This window comes from Lepidochelys kempii, chromosome 1 (genome assembly GCF_965140285.1).
Source record: "Lepidochelys kempii isolate rLepKem1 chromosome 1, rLepKem1.hap1, whole genome shotgun sequence".
Taxonomy (NCBI): domain Eukaryota; kingdom Metazoa; phylum Chordata; order Testudines; family Cheloniidae; genus Lepidochelys; species Lepidochelys kempii.
In genome coordinates, this window is record NC_136380.1 from 152,213,861 (window position 1) to 152,228,556 (window position 14,696).

A 14,696-nucleotide genomic window follows, 5' to 3' on the forward strand; every position below is an offset into this window, starting at 1 on the left:
AGGAGGATTCGTCCCCTAATGTAGGTTACTATAACAGCTAGAAAATAGTCAGACAAGAGAAGTGTGGTTAAATCATTTTCCAAATGCTAGTCTGAAACTACCTTTATTAGTATAGTGAATGTCCATGATAGATTGAGAAATGGACTGGTGTGGAGGACCAAATTCATTGCTGGTGTAATTCCATTGAAGTCAATGATGTTGCATCAGAAATTAACCTACCCTGATATTTTTTTTTCCTCTCTCTTTCCCACATTCCTTCTGTCCCCAACCTCTCTTTGTTTTATTCCTGGAAGGTATATGAGATCAACCCTGCTTTATTGGTACAGAATTGTAAGGTGTCCTCCCAATTAGCTGTAACGTACTTCGTCCACGTCTTCAGTTTTATTTGTTTAAAAAAAATCCAAGAATTTTTCAGTGTTTATTTTCCAAACATTGAAACTGAAATGAAATCGGGTTAAAAATAAAAAAAATTAAAAATCAGGGGAAAAAAGAAGAGAATTTTTTGATTATACCGTAGCAAAATGTTATAATTTTTTGGTTTGTTTTTATGTACAAAGGTTTATTTTGTCTCTCTCAGAGCTAGTAGTTTTTCCAGAAATCCTTGTTTGCATATGCTTGTATAATTTTCTTCAAAGTATCCTCACTCATGTTGAACCTCTTGCTGTCTTGGAGGTAGTCCAACTTTCAAAATAAGCTCTCTGCATCAACAGATCCAGTGGGTACACTCAAAGCTTACAGTTCCCAACTTTAGCAAAGTGACACGGCATCTTGATGACTGTTCCAAAACACCAGCACATCGAGTTTCACATTGTCAGGGTTAGGCAAGTACATGAAAGTAGTAAATTACCCTTTCAACTTTGAAATTTCATGTTTAGTTGAAACATGGCAAATAGTTGAAACACTCTGGCAAAATGGTCATAGTCTGCTGCAAAATTTACCTTGAGGAAGGGGTGCAACAACAGGATGACATTCCAAAAAGAATCTTCAGCACCAAACACTTCGGGATTCAGATTATGAGACGCAGTCATCTCCCATTTCCGGCTGAGCATTGTGTGGAAGGTTTTGAATGCTTGTTTGGTTCTCATATTCTGGGGGCGAAGGATTTCTAGAAACAGCTGGGTTTTTGTCATCGTATATTTCTCCTGCAGCTTTTGTGCTCGCTCCAGCTGAGATTTTAGTTGTCAGGATCCAGTAAATGTCTGTACTGGCAAACACGTTGGCAGTAATCCGAGGAAAATTCCAGTGTTTTCTGTGTGTCGCACAGTGATTCCAAGTTTTCAACCATGAACATTAACTTGGTGCGCAGAATCTGGTGATCATTTTGGTTATTTGCCAGTCACTTCAGAGTTTCTGCTTTAGAACCAACAAAACTCCAAGCTGATCTAGGAGAGGCAGTAGCACAGTGCACATGTTATTTACATGACCGGCAGTGAAATACAAGCTCATCTACTGATGTGGCACAACAGGCGTAGTAATCAGCACCCGACACTGCACTCGTCTTGCACTGGTGTCAAACAAAGCCTTCAACGTGTTTGCATGCTTGAAAATGGCCCCGAATCCAATGATGCAAGATGTCACATCTTCCATTTCTCCTGTAGCAGTAGCTACTGACAGTGCAACATTAATCAGATGAACAGGACAGGTAATACGTAGCAGCTCCACTTTCTGATTGAGTTTAATCTCCTGTGCAAACTTAGTCATGTAGGAAGCAGACTCTGTGTTAGTTGTGGCCACATTTTCCCAAATTAGTTGGTACATCTGAAATAAGAAAAGGAGTACTTGTGGCACCTTAGAGACTAACCAATTTATTTGAGCATAAGCTTTCGTGAGCTACAGCTCACTTCATCGGATGCATACTGTGGAAAGTACAACAGATCTTTTTATACACACAAACCAAAAGGTTTTCTCTCCCCCCACACCCACTCTCCTGTTGGTAATAGCTTATCTAAAGTGATCACTCTCCTTACAATGTATATGATAATCAAGGTGGGCCATTTCCAGCACAAATCCAGGGTTTAACAAGAACGTCTGGGGGGGGGTAGGAAAAAACAAGGGGAAATAGGTTACCTTGCATAATGACTTAGCCACTCCCAGTCTCTATTCAAGCCTAAGTTAATTGTATCCAATTTGCAAATGAATTCCAATTCAACAGTCTCTCGCTGGAGTCTGGTTTTGAAGTTTTTCTGTTGTAATATCGCAACTTTCATGTCTGTAATCGCATGACCAGAGAGATTGAAGTGTTCTCAGACTGGTTTATGAATGTTATAATTCTTGACATCTGAGTTGTGTCCATTTATTCTTTTACGTGGAGTCTGTCCAGTTTGACCAATGACATAGCAGAGGGGCATTGCTGGCACATGATGGCATATATCACATTGGTGGATGTGCAGGTGAACGAGCCTCTGATAGTGTGGCTGATGTGATTAGGCCCTATGATGGTGTCCCCTGAATAGATATGTGGGCACAGTTGGCAACGGGCTTTGTTGCAAGGATAGGTTCCTGGGTTAGTGGTTCTGTTGTGTGGTATGTGGTTGCTGGTGAGTATTTGCTTCAGGTTGGGGGGCTGTCTGTAGGCAAGGACTGGCCTGTCTCCCAAGACTTGTGAGAGAGCATTGGGTCATCCTTCAGGATAGGTTGTAGATCCTTAATAATGCGTTGGAGGGGTTTTAGTTGGGGGCTGAAGGTGACGGCTAGTGGTATTCTGTTATTTTCTTTGTTAGGCCTGTCCTGTAGTAGGTGACTTCTGGAAACACTTCTGTCAGCTGTTTTGCCGATGCACCAATAACTATCAGCAGAGGGGATGAATGTCACAGCCAACACAAAACAGTGTGGGCTTATTTTGTGTAACCCTTCTGCCTGTCAGAGTTGGCAGCAACAAGGGCCGGGTTCAGTATCTAGGGGTACCATTTCAAAAACACAATGCAAAAACGGCTCGAGCCCCCACCTAATGATCTGGGACAATTACATACCCACCCCCCTGGCCGCCTCTAAGAGGCAACACTTCCCCTCTCGCAAGCACAGAGTCTGAGTGTAGCAAAAGCCTTTTAACAAAGGAGGGAAACAATGCACCATTATGTTGGGGAAACACCACAAACAGGATTCATAACACCAACCATAAGCAAAAGACCCACCCCCAAGTAAGTTTGGCAGCGTCCTTTTCCCCTCAGGATCTTAAGTCCAGCAACCCAATAGTCACCCCCCTCCCCCAGCTTCTGTCCTTGGTCAGTGCAGCCCCCCCCAGAGTTCAGAAGTTCATCTGCAGAGTTTACCTCCCAGCCTGGGTGGAAGTGAAGGGAGGTATGGGGGGCATCTTATATGCTCCGTTGCTTGGGTCGACAGCCGAGTGCCATGCCTCTCCATGGGGTTCTGCTGCAGTCTTCACCGCCAGCCGCGCCTCTCCACCAACCACCCTGCTATCTGCTCCACTCTGCTCCAGCTGTCCGCTCCAGCTGTCCGCTCCACTTTGCCAGCCGCCCACCAACTTGTCTTCAGCCCCCTCCCCCCCACTTAACACAGCTCTCAGCAACTTCAGCTCTTTAGTGATTTCAGCGCTCAGTGATTTTTAGCTGGTAGTAGGGGGAGCCTCAGTGCTGACGCAAAGCCCAAAGTAGGTTTAATGCTTATTAGACCTAGGTATCAGTGATTGTAGCTCTGCAGCATGTAACAAGACTCCCAGTGGAGCCAAAATTAGCTCTGTTATTACACCATGAAAAGAAGAGGGATCAAAGCAGTGTTTAGGGCCCTCAGAAGGGATCCACGCTACTAGGTACACATTACTGTATGCAGCCTCTCTCAATTCACTGGGTTTTGGAACCCACATCCCTTGCCTAGCGAGTGCTACTTAGTTGAGGGCGAGTCCCTCCATCATAAAATGCCAAGTACAGTTCTACTGTCCTTGATTCACATAAGCAGGATAACAACGCTTTATTACTCCTGCCCCAACAACAGAGAGACTGGGGATCCCACAGCAGCCAAAGTGACCATTTGAGCAAGCAGTCCATATGATAGGCAGGGTGGGTGTGCCCATGCAAACGAGAATGCCCATGCAAACGAGATCAGCCCCTGAAGTCCTTTTCCACAGCTCACCACCAGATGTCGGGTAGAGCTCATTCTGACTCTGCTTACATCTGCTTTGAAATAAAAAAATGAAAAGAAAAGGCCAAGAATTGGATGGTCCAAAGCATTGGGAGACTTGTCAAAAATCAGACTAGATTCCACATTTCCATCAATTCGTTCCATCAGTTTAGATACTAAAGCATCATCATTTTTCTTTCCGATACTTACTCATTAGGAAGAGTTTTTGCTACTGGACTGTATTGTTGCACAAAGTCACCAATAGGCCCCTCTGCTATTAACAGTGTTGTCCGGCAAAACAAAGAGCACGCACAAATTCGTTGACACAATCGTGCTGTGTCCTCTCTTTCATTAAAGCCCTGGTGAAAGCTCCTGATATTGACTGTTTATCCTGAAGCTCGCTTTCTTCTTTAAACTTCTCGTGTTGCTTGCTGTCAACATGCTTCTTTGCTCTGTCAGCACGTGCACTGACCTCAGCACTGCAGTACTTGCAACACAATGTGTCCTCTTCGCTCCCGTCTTTACTTGTCTTGAAAATTTCTAAGCACTGATTTTCTTGTTGGTAATTCAGGCATAGATTTGAGTTTTTGCCCCATGTTTACCTTTTTATCTTAACTATCTGTAACCCCAAGGAGTTTACCTAGGTTCCTGGGGTTCTGTGTACTGGTAGTTCAGGGAGAAGCACGCTGTCCCTGGTAGGAAGGGGGAGCCAAGGGCAGACTCAAAGTCTGCTAGGCAACCAAGAAGGGGTGAGGCTATTTAGAGCAACAGGGAGCCCTGTTGGTTTGGGGAAGGATTGCAGGCATGTCTGCTCAGAGGAAGGGGCAGAGTGAAATGGCTGACAAGGGAAAGCCTGGGAAGAAGAGCTAGCCTGACCAATAAGGAGTGACATGCCCTCCTCTGGGAGCCCTGGAGGGGGAGAAGCCATATTGGGAGTAGTCTGGAGCCAGTCACAAAAAGGGCAGGATTGGCTGTGTGGGGATCCAGGTCCATCCATCCAAACCCATAAGGAGACTGGCACTAAAGGAGGTATCTGGGTGGATAGAGGGCATTACATATCTTTATCTGTGGAGGATTGATTGTTTCAATTGAGCACCACACTAAAGGGATGCAAAGAAATAGGCAGGCAGCGGCTCCTTGTAAGCCAATCATAGCGCAATATTAATGATTGGTTTTTCCGACGTCCACCGTGTGTGCTCTGTGTTTTACATTGTGGAAACTGCTTCAATCTCATAGTTGCAGGACACAACAATTGTGTAAAGCTTTAGTGTTTAACAAAAATAAGTACCCCAAAAATACTGAGTGGATTGATAAATGGGTATAAATCAGTAAAAACTGAACTCCTTTAATAAAAAAACTGGTAATTTATCAGTGAAAATCAATAAAAACTGAAAACGCAGAATGCTAAAAGTACTTGACACATGAACACTCAGGACTTCAGTGCTTTCTTGCAAAAATATGCTTGTATTTTCTCCAAACGTCTTAAAAATAATTTGGTGTGTCCTGTTTCCATGTCTAACTGTTAATCTTAGACTGTTTGCTTTTCATGGCTGGCAAAGAGAGGACAATGTAATGAATGTTTAAGAATACAAGGAAGAGAAGGAGAACACATAAGTATAGTCTCCAGTTGATCCAAAGACTTCCACTGATTTCAGTATGCTCTGGATCAGTCCTCAAGTATGCAAACCAGTGTCACAACTGTTACCAAACTATATCCTTCACACCACAAATAATCTGCAAAGACTTTTCATTTTTTTTAACCCAAAGTGCTGCTCAACCCGTATCAGGAGACAGTTAGACAGGAACCTCACGTTTCACAAAATGGTGGCTTGGATGATTGCCCTTCATACTGGTAGGTATTTAAGAATTTTCTTGATCATTGCTTTATCATTTCACCTTGCACAGAATCCAAATGGAAGCAGTGTCTCTGGAGTTTATGACCAGGTACCTCATTTCACTAAACTAAGAGAATGACACATGGCATGGGTTAAATCCATTTCCAAATGCTAGTCTGAAACTAGCAGAAAGCGAAGTGGCAAAAGACAACTCTCTGTTATTCCAGTGCAGGCTACTCTTTAATAAAGGGTATTCAGCCATGCCCTCAGAAAAACTGATACCCAGCATTTAATGCTTTCTGTGGCTTGTTTCCAAACTGTAGTAAATTGTAGTAAATAAGGAGAGTGAAGAAAGACAAGCTGCATATGAAGGATTGGGTAAATGGGCTTTCTCCCCTTCTTGTTATGTAGACTCGCCATAGACTTTTCTATGGTGCTGATCATCACAGTATCTGAGCAGCTCACAAACAAGAATACGTTGAGCTTCTCACTACCGCTGTCGTCCCTTCCTGAGGTACGGCTGTTGTATTATTATTGGCATTTTACAGAAAGGGAACTGAGGCACAAACCGATTAAGTGACTTGCTCAAGGTCAAGCAGGAAGTCTGTGCCAGAGCTGGGAACACAGCTCAGACCACCTGAGTTTTGTACAATTACAGGATCAGACCCCTCAGCCCAAATTTTCGAATGTGACTAAAGACATCTCAAAGGGACCTGAATTTCAGAAAGTGCTGAGCGTGCACCCCCACTTGACTTTCTGTGTTGCTCAAATCACTTAGTCTGTCTTGTGCCTCAGTTCCCCATCTGTAAAATGGGCATAACACTCCTTCCTGACAGGGTAGTTGTGGGGATAAAATCCACTGATGATTGCGAGTCTCCCAGATACATGGTGATAGAGAGCAAAGGTTCTCTTCTGTAGTTTGGACAATGCCCTAGTGGTCAAAAGCCAGAAACTTTTTCTGAGGTACCTGTACAGGAAATGGTATAACACTTACCTAACACAAGCCATGTTGTTTTCTCTGTCACTCACAGCCATACACACCATTGCACACTTATTTAATGTAGAGAGGTGTGTGGATGCACGTGTTGAAGCGAAAGGAACTATTCAAGCTGCTCTCTCTGATCTTGGTGACGAGCAAGAAGAAACATATCTGAATTTTGTCCGAAAAAAAATTCCGGTAAGTGACCCTGTGCCATGGGGAATATTCACCTATGCAACTGTGTCAAGGACATTTTGTTATTCAGTATGGTTAGTAGGCTGAATCTGTGTTTCGACCACATTACAGGAACAAACCCTGCACAATGTATTCCTCTATATTTGGCAATAATTAATAATAGTGATGCTGAACTTCAGTAATAGCTCACATTTGTCCTCTAACAGTCTGAGTCCTTTAGAAACATAATTCATTAAACTGCGCCTGTGCAAGGTAGCTAGATAAGCATCACTATTACCCCTATTTTTCAGATGGGCTAAGAAAGTCACAGAGATGTGAAGATTAAAATCTTCAAACTTGAATTCCTACAATTAAGGTCTGTTTGTTGTTGCCCCCTCCCGCCCCCTCTCTCTCACACACAAACACACACATCTGCTGAGCACCCACAATTCCTATTGATTTTATTGATAGCTGCAGGTGCTCAGCACCACTGAAAAGCAGAACGTTCATATTGGTACCTACATATGGATGTAGGCTCCTAACTTTGGACACACAGCTGTGAAAATGGACTTCAGTGACATTTTTTCCCCACACAACTAGCCAGTGGCAGAGCTAGAAACAGAACCCAGAATTTCTGACTCCCACTTCCATGTGCCAATGAGTAGAAAATACTTTCTTTCCCTCTTCCATTTAGTTTACTCAGATTCAGTACAAGTGCAGTGTAGCAGACATAGGGTGTGCATAAACACTGGAGTGACTTAGGACCACAAGTCCTTTGAAAATCAATTGGACTTGTGCTCCTAAATTACTTAGGTGCATTTGAAAATCCCACCTGCGAGGTGAAGTCCTGACTCCACTGAAGTCAATGGCAAAATTCCCATTGATTCAGTTGGACCAGGATTTCACCCCAGTGTGGATGAATGGTGGGTTCAGGTTGAAGCTTCTGAGGCTCAAAAGGCTTCTTCTAATTGTCAGTCAACTCTACTACTTTGACTGTTTTTTAACATGCTGTAACCACGGTGTCCCAGAACATCATCTTGTAACCCAGCACAATTCTAGTAGCCTTCTAGACATGCCTACAGCTCTGGTGACATGGATGGGGTTTGGATGTATCCCTAACCAAAAACTTCAAATATAATATAAATAAGTGTGATTGCATTACTCTCGTCCTCAAAGACCCCAGATGACTTCCTCTATCCCCCTCCCTTTTTCCTATCAACTTCTGATCACTGCTGACACTTTAACTATTCCCATGCTGTTTCTTACAGAATGCCATCTCCTTAAAGATTCTGAAATGAAAAAGACTAATGGTGCCCAATTCAATTTTGATAAATTGTCTTCATTGAAACCCCTATGTGTGTTTATTTCACAGAACCCCGAAGGTGGCCTATATGTAGCTTTCACGTATTTGGCAGGTCTCAGTGGTGTCATCATTACATTGGCCCTTATATTAATCATCACATCATCCACTAAAACCATTCGAAGGTCCTATTTTGAAGTATTTTGGTACACCCACCATCTCTTTGTCATCTTCTTTATTGGACTTGTCATTCATGGAGCTGGGTAAGTATTTGTAAACATTCACTGCATACACTACAAGATACATAGAATCATAGAAGATGAGGGTTGGAAGGGACCTCCGGAGGTCATCTAGTCCAACCCCCTGCTCAAAGCAGGACCAATCCCTAACTAAATCATCCCAGCCAGGGCTTTGTCAAGCCTGACCTTAAAAACCTCTAAGGAACGAGATTCCACCACCTCCCTAGGTAACCCATTCCAGTGCTCCAACACCCTCCTAGTGAAATAGTGTTTCCTAATATCCAACCTAGACCTCCCCCACTGCAACTTGAGACCATTACTCCTTATTCTGTCAATGGTAGTTCATGTACTATAAATTGAAGCCCAACAAACAGAGACATGTAATGTATCTGATTAGTGATTTAAGATGCTGTTATCTTGATAGTGATTATTGGCCCAATCCTACAAACACTTACGCATATCAGAGACAAGTTGTCACATGCATAAATCTTTACAAAAGCTGGTCATATTTAGATTCACCGATACTCACTTTTTGATTTTCTAATTAGAAAGTTCTTTCCTGTGTAGGGTTTCTCTTCCTATAACTTAGCTCAGTCTTATTTCCTAGAAGGAATTACATAATACACCACGTGAAATTGTCCAAAGGAAATAACACAACAACAAACACATTTTTGTTGCCTTAGCGCTAAATCTAACAAGGAATTATCTTTCCAAACATTGTTAATATTAGCAGTCCATTAATGTTTCAAAATTGGATTTCAGTGATTGCAGGTTTATTTATAGACAAACATTAATTGTTGTGACTTAGAGACAGCTTCTAAATTCCAAACAGGCGTATTCTTTCCCTGTGAATCGTTCATTTCGTTCCTCTTTTTTTCCCTTTGCAAAATAGCTTTAGAAGTTATAAAGCGAAAGTGAGGCAACTTTAGTACTAGGAAAAATGAACTCCAGTTACTGTTTAAAATTATAGAACAGATGTATGAAGCAGGACAGAAAGCTAAATAGCATTTAGTCACAAGCAGCATTTCTTAATTCATGCTCTTAAACTACAGTTAAGAGGAAGTTCTTGATGTGATCTTTTAAAAGAGAAATTGAGTGGTCCAGAAGATGGGAAAGAGTTCTTTTAAAATGGTCAATAATGATGACTGTGCAAAAACACTTCCTCCCTCAACTGTGAATGGCCCCAGGGAGAAGTCAGAAAAGGGATTGTTACAGGGGCTCTGTGCATCCATTGGAGGGAGGGGTGCTTCCGCTTGCCCAGTGCACGGTTGATACACCCTGTCAAAGTCATCACAACTGTCAACTGGGCCAGACAAACACAGTCAGGGACTCCGGCTCTTTGGGCAGGGCAGAGCAAATGAACAGTCTGTAGCTTTTCAGCCTCCTAGCTGGGATTAATAACCACAAAGAGGTTTTGGCCCCCTAGGCAGGGCAGAAAAAATGAACGGTCTGTAGGCTCTGGGCCTCCTGCCGGGGGCAAACAAGTGCAATCAGGGCTTCATCCACCTGGCTGAGGCAGAACAAATGAACAGTCTGTGGCTGGGGTCTCCAGCAATAATGCCCACCTGCCAGCATAGCAGGGGAACCCGGGCCCACCCTATTCCACCGGGCTCTGACCCAGGGCCCTGTGAAGCCGGTAACCTCCCTATTTAGGGCTCCACTATCGGCTCCAATATGTTCCCTGGGTCACTTCGTACCCTTAAGTCCATTTGTGGGCCTGTCTTCCACGTTCAGCATCCAAGTTGGTCTCCACAGCCAGTGTGCTCTCCGTAGCGTAGTCCGGGATACCCACCTCAGGAGTCTGGAGGGCTTACTGGAACAAGCAGCACACGTCATCCTCCTCCTCAGTCAGCCCTGACTGAGCTGGCCAGCTTCCTTTTATCTGCTCCCGCCACCTGAGACATGCACAGCAGAGACACGGGCATGGCCTGACTGGTTAACCTCTGCTTGCCCAGTGTGGGTTGGTATACTCTGTCACAGAGATTACAACTGGAGGAGTAGAAATAGCAAACAGATGAGAGGGTGACTATGAAGTTAACATGTTAGATGTAAGTCCAGGACATGTTTTGAAAACTAGGATGGAAATTTTTGCTTTTTTAATATCTGGGATGGATAGAAAGCTAATGAAGCAAGAGAGGATAAGAATGGTTCATGTTTCCTGGAGCAAAAGTAACACCTCTCATTAAAAAGTCAACACTTGTCAGTAGTTACAACGCAGTGGTATCTTTTTGTCTCTATTTACAATAGGAGGTAAATGAGCAATAACTATCAGTCAAAGTTGTCTTTTTACTTACAACCTTGATAGATTAAACTTGCAATAATGAAAACCTTGAAGTTTTGAGAGCAATGATTAGAAACATTGCCAAGAGAGAACTTCAGTAGTCTAAATGGGAGGAGATGAAGGCAGGAATAAGATTTCTGTAGAGGAAAGGATAAGTTCTAGCTATGATCTCAAGGTAGTAGGCAGTTGTACAGAGAGGAGAGATGTTAGAAGAAAGGATCAGCTTGAGACTAAAATAATTCCAGTGTATTTGGCCTTAGGAGCAAAGTTGAAGTTTTTGAGTATAAGAAGAATGAAAAGGTAATCAGAAATATTGGACAGAAGACTTTTCACCTAGAAGGAAGATTAGTCTTTAATGTGTGATGGATAGATGTCACAAGTAACCAGGTACTGGCAGACTCAGTATAGTTTGAGTGATGGAAAATATACAACTCATAGCTGCATGTCATCTGTGTATGGAAAAGCAATAACCAAAGTGATGCTAGAAGTCAGGGGGAGATCCTCAACTGGTGTCAGTCATTATAGTGATTGACTTTTTTGCACCAGCTAGGATGTGAGAGACTGACTAGCTGAAGATCTAGTCCACAGCTTCCAAGAGACAGGAGAAGTCAAACATGACTTGTACAGCTGAAGTTTGTTTGCAGTAATTTTAGTTATGGTCACTGATAAACTGAGGATCCTGATCTTTCCACCCCTTTTATTTCAAAGGGATAGAAATAGAACAGGCAGAAGGAAAATTCAGGCTTTCTTTTAAACAAATGAAATATTCCCTTTGTAACCACATTATTACAAATTGTAACTGTAGTATTTCTCAATTCTTCACTTGATGTTTTATGTGAGGAGGTTTCCCCTAGGAAATCAATACAGATTTGCCTCCCCTTTCTCCTTATTTTAGTAGCAAATCTGCAGATTGAGCAGTGTAGTAGACTCTTACCAGAAAAAAAGGATATTAACAGTGCAGAAATAAATTGTTGAATATAATAACTGTAAGTATTAGATATCATTTAATTTACATTAACATTTTGTATTCTCTTCAAGCCGTATTGTACGTGGACAGACAGCTGAGAGTTTGAAAAAGCATGATCCAAAAATATGTGAAAAGAACTTCACTCAGTGGGGAAAAATACCATCATGTCCTATCCCCCAGTTTGCTGGAAATCCTCCTATGGTATGTTCTATTGTCTTAAGTATAAATACAGTAGTGAAAGTCTTCAAAATCTTTCACTTTTTGTGTGAAACTACATGTTTAGATACTATAGAAAGATTCATCTGAATCTAAATATGCAGTAAACCACGAGCTTCAGTGGGAAATCACTTGTTTTTTAACATTTTGAAATGGCAGATTGTAATCAAAGATAGACTAAAGAAGGACTCCCCAACTCCACTGCATGGAGGGTATCACCTAAATGTCTCGCTTTTGAGCAGATACTTGGAGGCCCAGGTATTGGAGATCACCAAGTTGTATATCATTGTTGGGTGGGCTACCCAGGGAAAGAAGAACTTCTGGGGAAAACATCTGACGTAAGAACACTGGCCAGTCAGCACTGAGTGACCACATCCAAGATGATAGCACCAACCCAGCCTCCCGAGCTCGTTGAACTACCATCTGCAGTAATTCCGATATTGGTCCCATCTGTGGATCTCCAAATACCTCTTCTTCAGAGACAATTTAAGTTTCCTGTATTGGTCCTGACCATCTCTAAACTAAAATGTTCATATTTAACAGGATGGGCAAAAGGAAAGGGAAAAATATTGAACAAGATTGACATACCAAAAAAATATGAGAACCATTCACTAGAATATAATCATGACCTTGCAAGGTTTATTCAAAATTATATATTAGCATGCTCAGGAAAGGGAAAATTGCAAACTCCTCAGGGCAAGGATAGTCTTTTTGTTATGTTTGTACAATGTGTAGCACAATGGGGTTCCTGGCCTATGATTGGAGTCTCTAGGTGCTACTGAAATACAAATAAGAAATAATATTGAGAGGGAATATTTCGTATCATTAAGGTAGGTACCATGCATTAATGTAAAACAATGGCTTAAGGAACGTTGAGAATAATATGTTCATTTTAAGGGAGTTTTCAACTGAGACCTCATCATGATGGCAAACCCCAGAGAGACCCAGCATCATCTGGACTGATCACTAGCTAGATCCTTAAAGTAGTCTGTCTGTTCATGTCTGTTCAATTGGGTATTCAGTTCATGTCTGTCACTGGCGATCTTATTGTGCTACCAAAGCTTCTGGCACTCACGTGATCGCCAACCGTGCAGCTGCATTCCTTGACTAGATCTCAGGTTCCATCCAAATCTATCAGTAGGAACCACTGTCTTGTGAAGATGAAGGAAGACTACCACAGATTTAGATCCAGATGTGAAGAGAAGGCACTGTTCAGCATAATCAACTGAGAGTATAATCACCAGGAGAGGGTCAGCATTATAGTTCTAATGTGCTGAGTGACTCTTATTTCCTAGTGTTTTGGGTCACTATTAAAAGTACTTCTGTGACAAAAGCAGACTCATTTTCTGAGTAAAAGCTATGGAGTTGCATGTGTGTAAATGAGAGCAGAATTTGCTCCATTATGTTCATGAGGGGCAAGTCTAAACTCAGCTGGTTCTTGATTGCTTTTCAAACTTGTTAGATCATAATGGATTTTTTTAAAATGTCATAATATTCCAGGGCTTGCTACTCAACCTGACAGTCCCATTTCTTTGAAAATATTTTTGAAATGAACTCATCACCCAGATCCCATCAGAGGTCACATAACCACCAGTTTACAAACCCACATAGTTTAAATGTGCCAAACTGATTGCATGTGTAGCTCCATTTCAATCAGTGTGGTTATGGTATTAATTTATTCTTATGATTTTTTTACTAACCTTTTTAATGTATAATGTACTCTTAGTTTTACATACTGTATGTGCATGAAGAGTCAAAAGTCAAGAGAAAATAAATGCTGAACTAAGAAAGTGATTGAGTCTTGAGACTATTTATACTTATTCCTTCATATAAAGCCTGAAAAATCCAAGCCCTCTGCTTTGAAACTAGAATTGACCAATTCAAATTAACCTCAGAAGTTTCCAGAGAAAGTACACCTGATGACTCTAAACTCTTCACTTCAGAAAATCCTATCCACCAAATGTAGGCCTCTTGTTCATCCAGTCTTCTGATCCTCACGTTGGGATTTAAGAATCTCTATCCTGCACCCTGACTCTACTTCGAAAGAAAAAAATATGTACCTATTAACCATATTGTGCTCAAAGTCACTCTGAACTTTAGCCAAAGGGGAAGGACCACGCACAGGAGAATCCTGTTCTATAACCAGCCAGCTGTATGGTAGCAGATTGTAAATCCATCTGCAACACTTGCTAGAGGGAAAATCCACTCTCAAAGGAGGAAGTTGTTTTGAAGGTTTGATGTGATGTATCAGGTTCCCCAGACTGAGTGATGAAGAGCATCAATTCACTGAAATGAATGTCTGTGTGTATAAAGCCGCCAGTATTTTATGTAAAATATCTTATCAACATATATGTTGCTTCCCCTTCTCATTTTCTTCTTATCTTTGTTCTGCTAACAGACATGGAAGTGGGTAGTGGTTCCTATGATTTTGTACTTCTTTGAGAGGTTGGTGCGATTTTGGCGATCACAGCAGAAGGTGGTAATCACAAAGGTGTGTATCAATGTTATGTGTTTATCTTGGGCAAAATGTTCCTCGGTCTTCCCATTACTTGCTATCAGTAGTCGAGAATACAGTATTGTGAGTGTCTGCAGGAAAAGGCATGGACTTCCCCACACCAGGATGCGTTTATT

General features: G+C 42.0%; 1 protein-coding gene across 1 annotated transcript in view; it reads left to right on the forward strand.

The window, feature by feature from the left end:
* The window catches only part of CYBB (cytochrome b-245 beta chain), a 34,742-nt gene that overhangs the window by 11,817 nt on the left and 8,229 nt on the right, over positions 1–14,696 (forward strand). Inside the window, exons 4-8 of the mRNA XM_073358198.2 lie at positions 5,842–5,926; positions 6,941–7,086; positions 8,435–8,625; positions 11,921–12,050; positions 14,464–14,556. Coding sequence (XP_073214299.1) covers positions 5,842–5,926; positions 6,941–7,086; positions 8,435–8,625; positions 11,921–12,050; positions 14,464–14,556 — 645 coding nt within the window. The remainder of the gene's footprint in view (positions 1–5,841; positions 5,927–6,940; positions 7,087–8,434; positions 8,626–11,920; positions 12,051–14,463; positions 14,557–14,696) is intronic.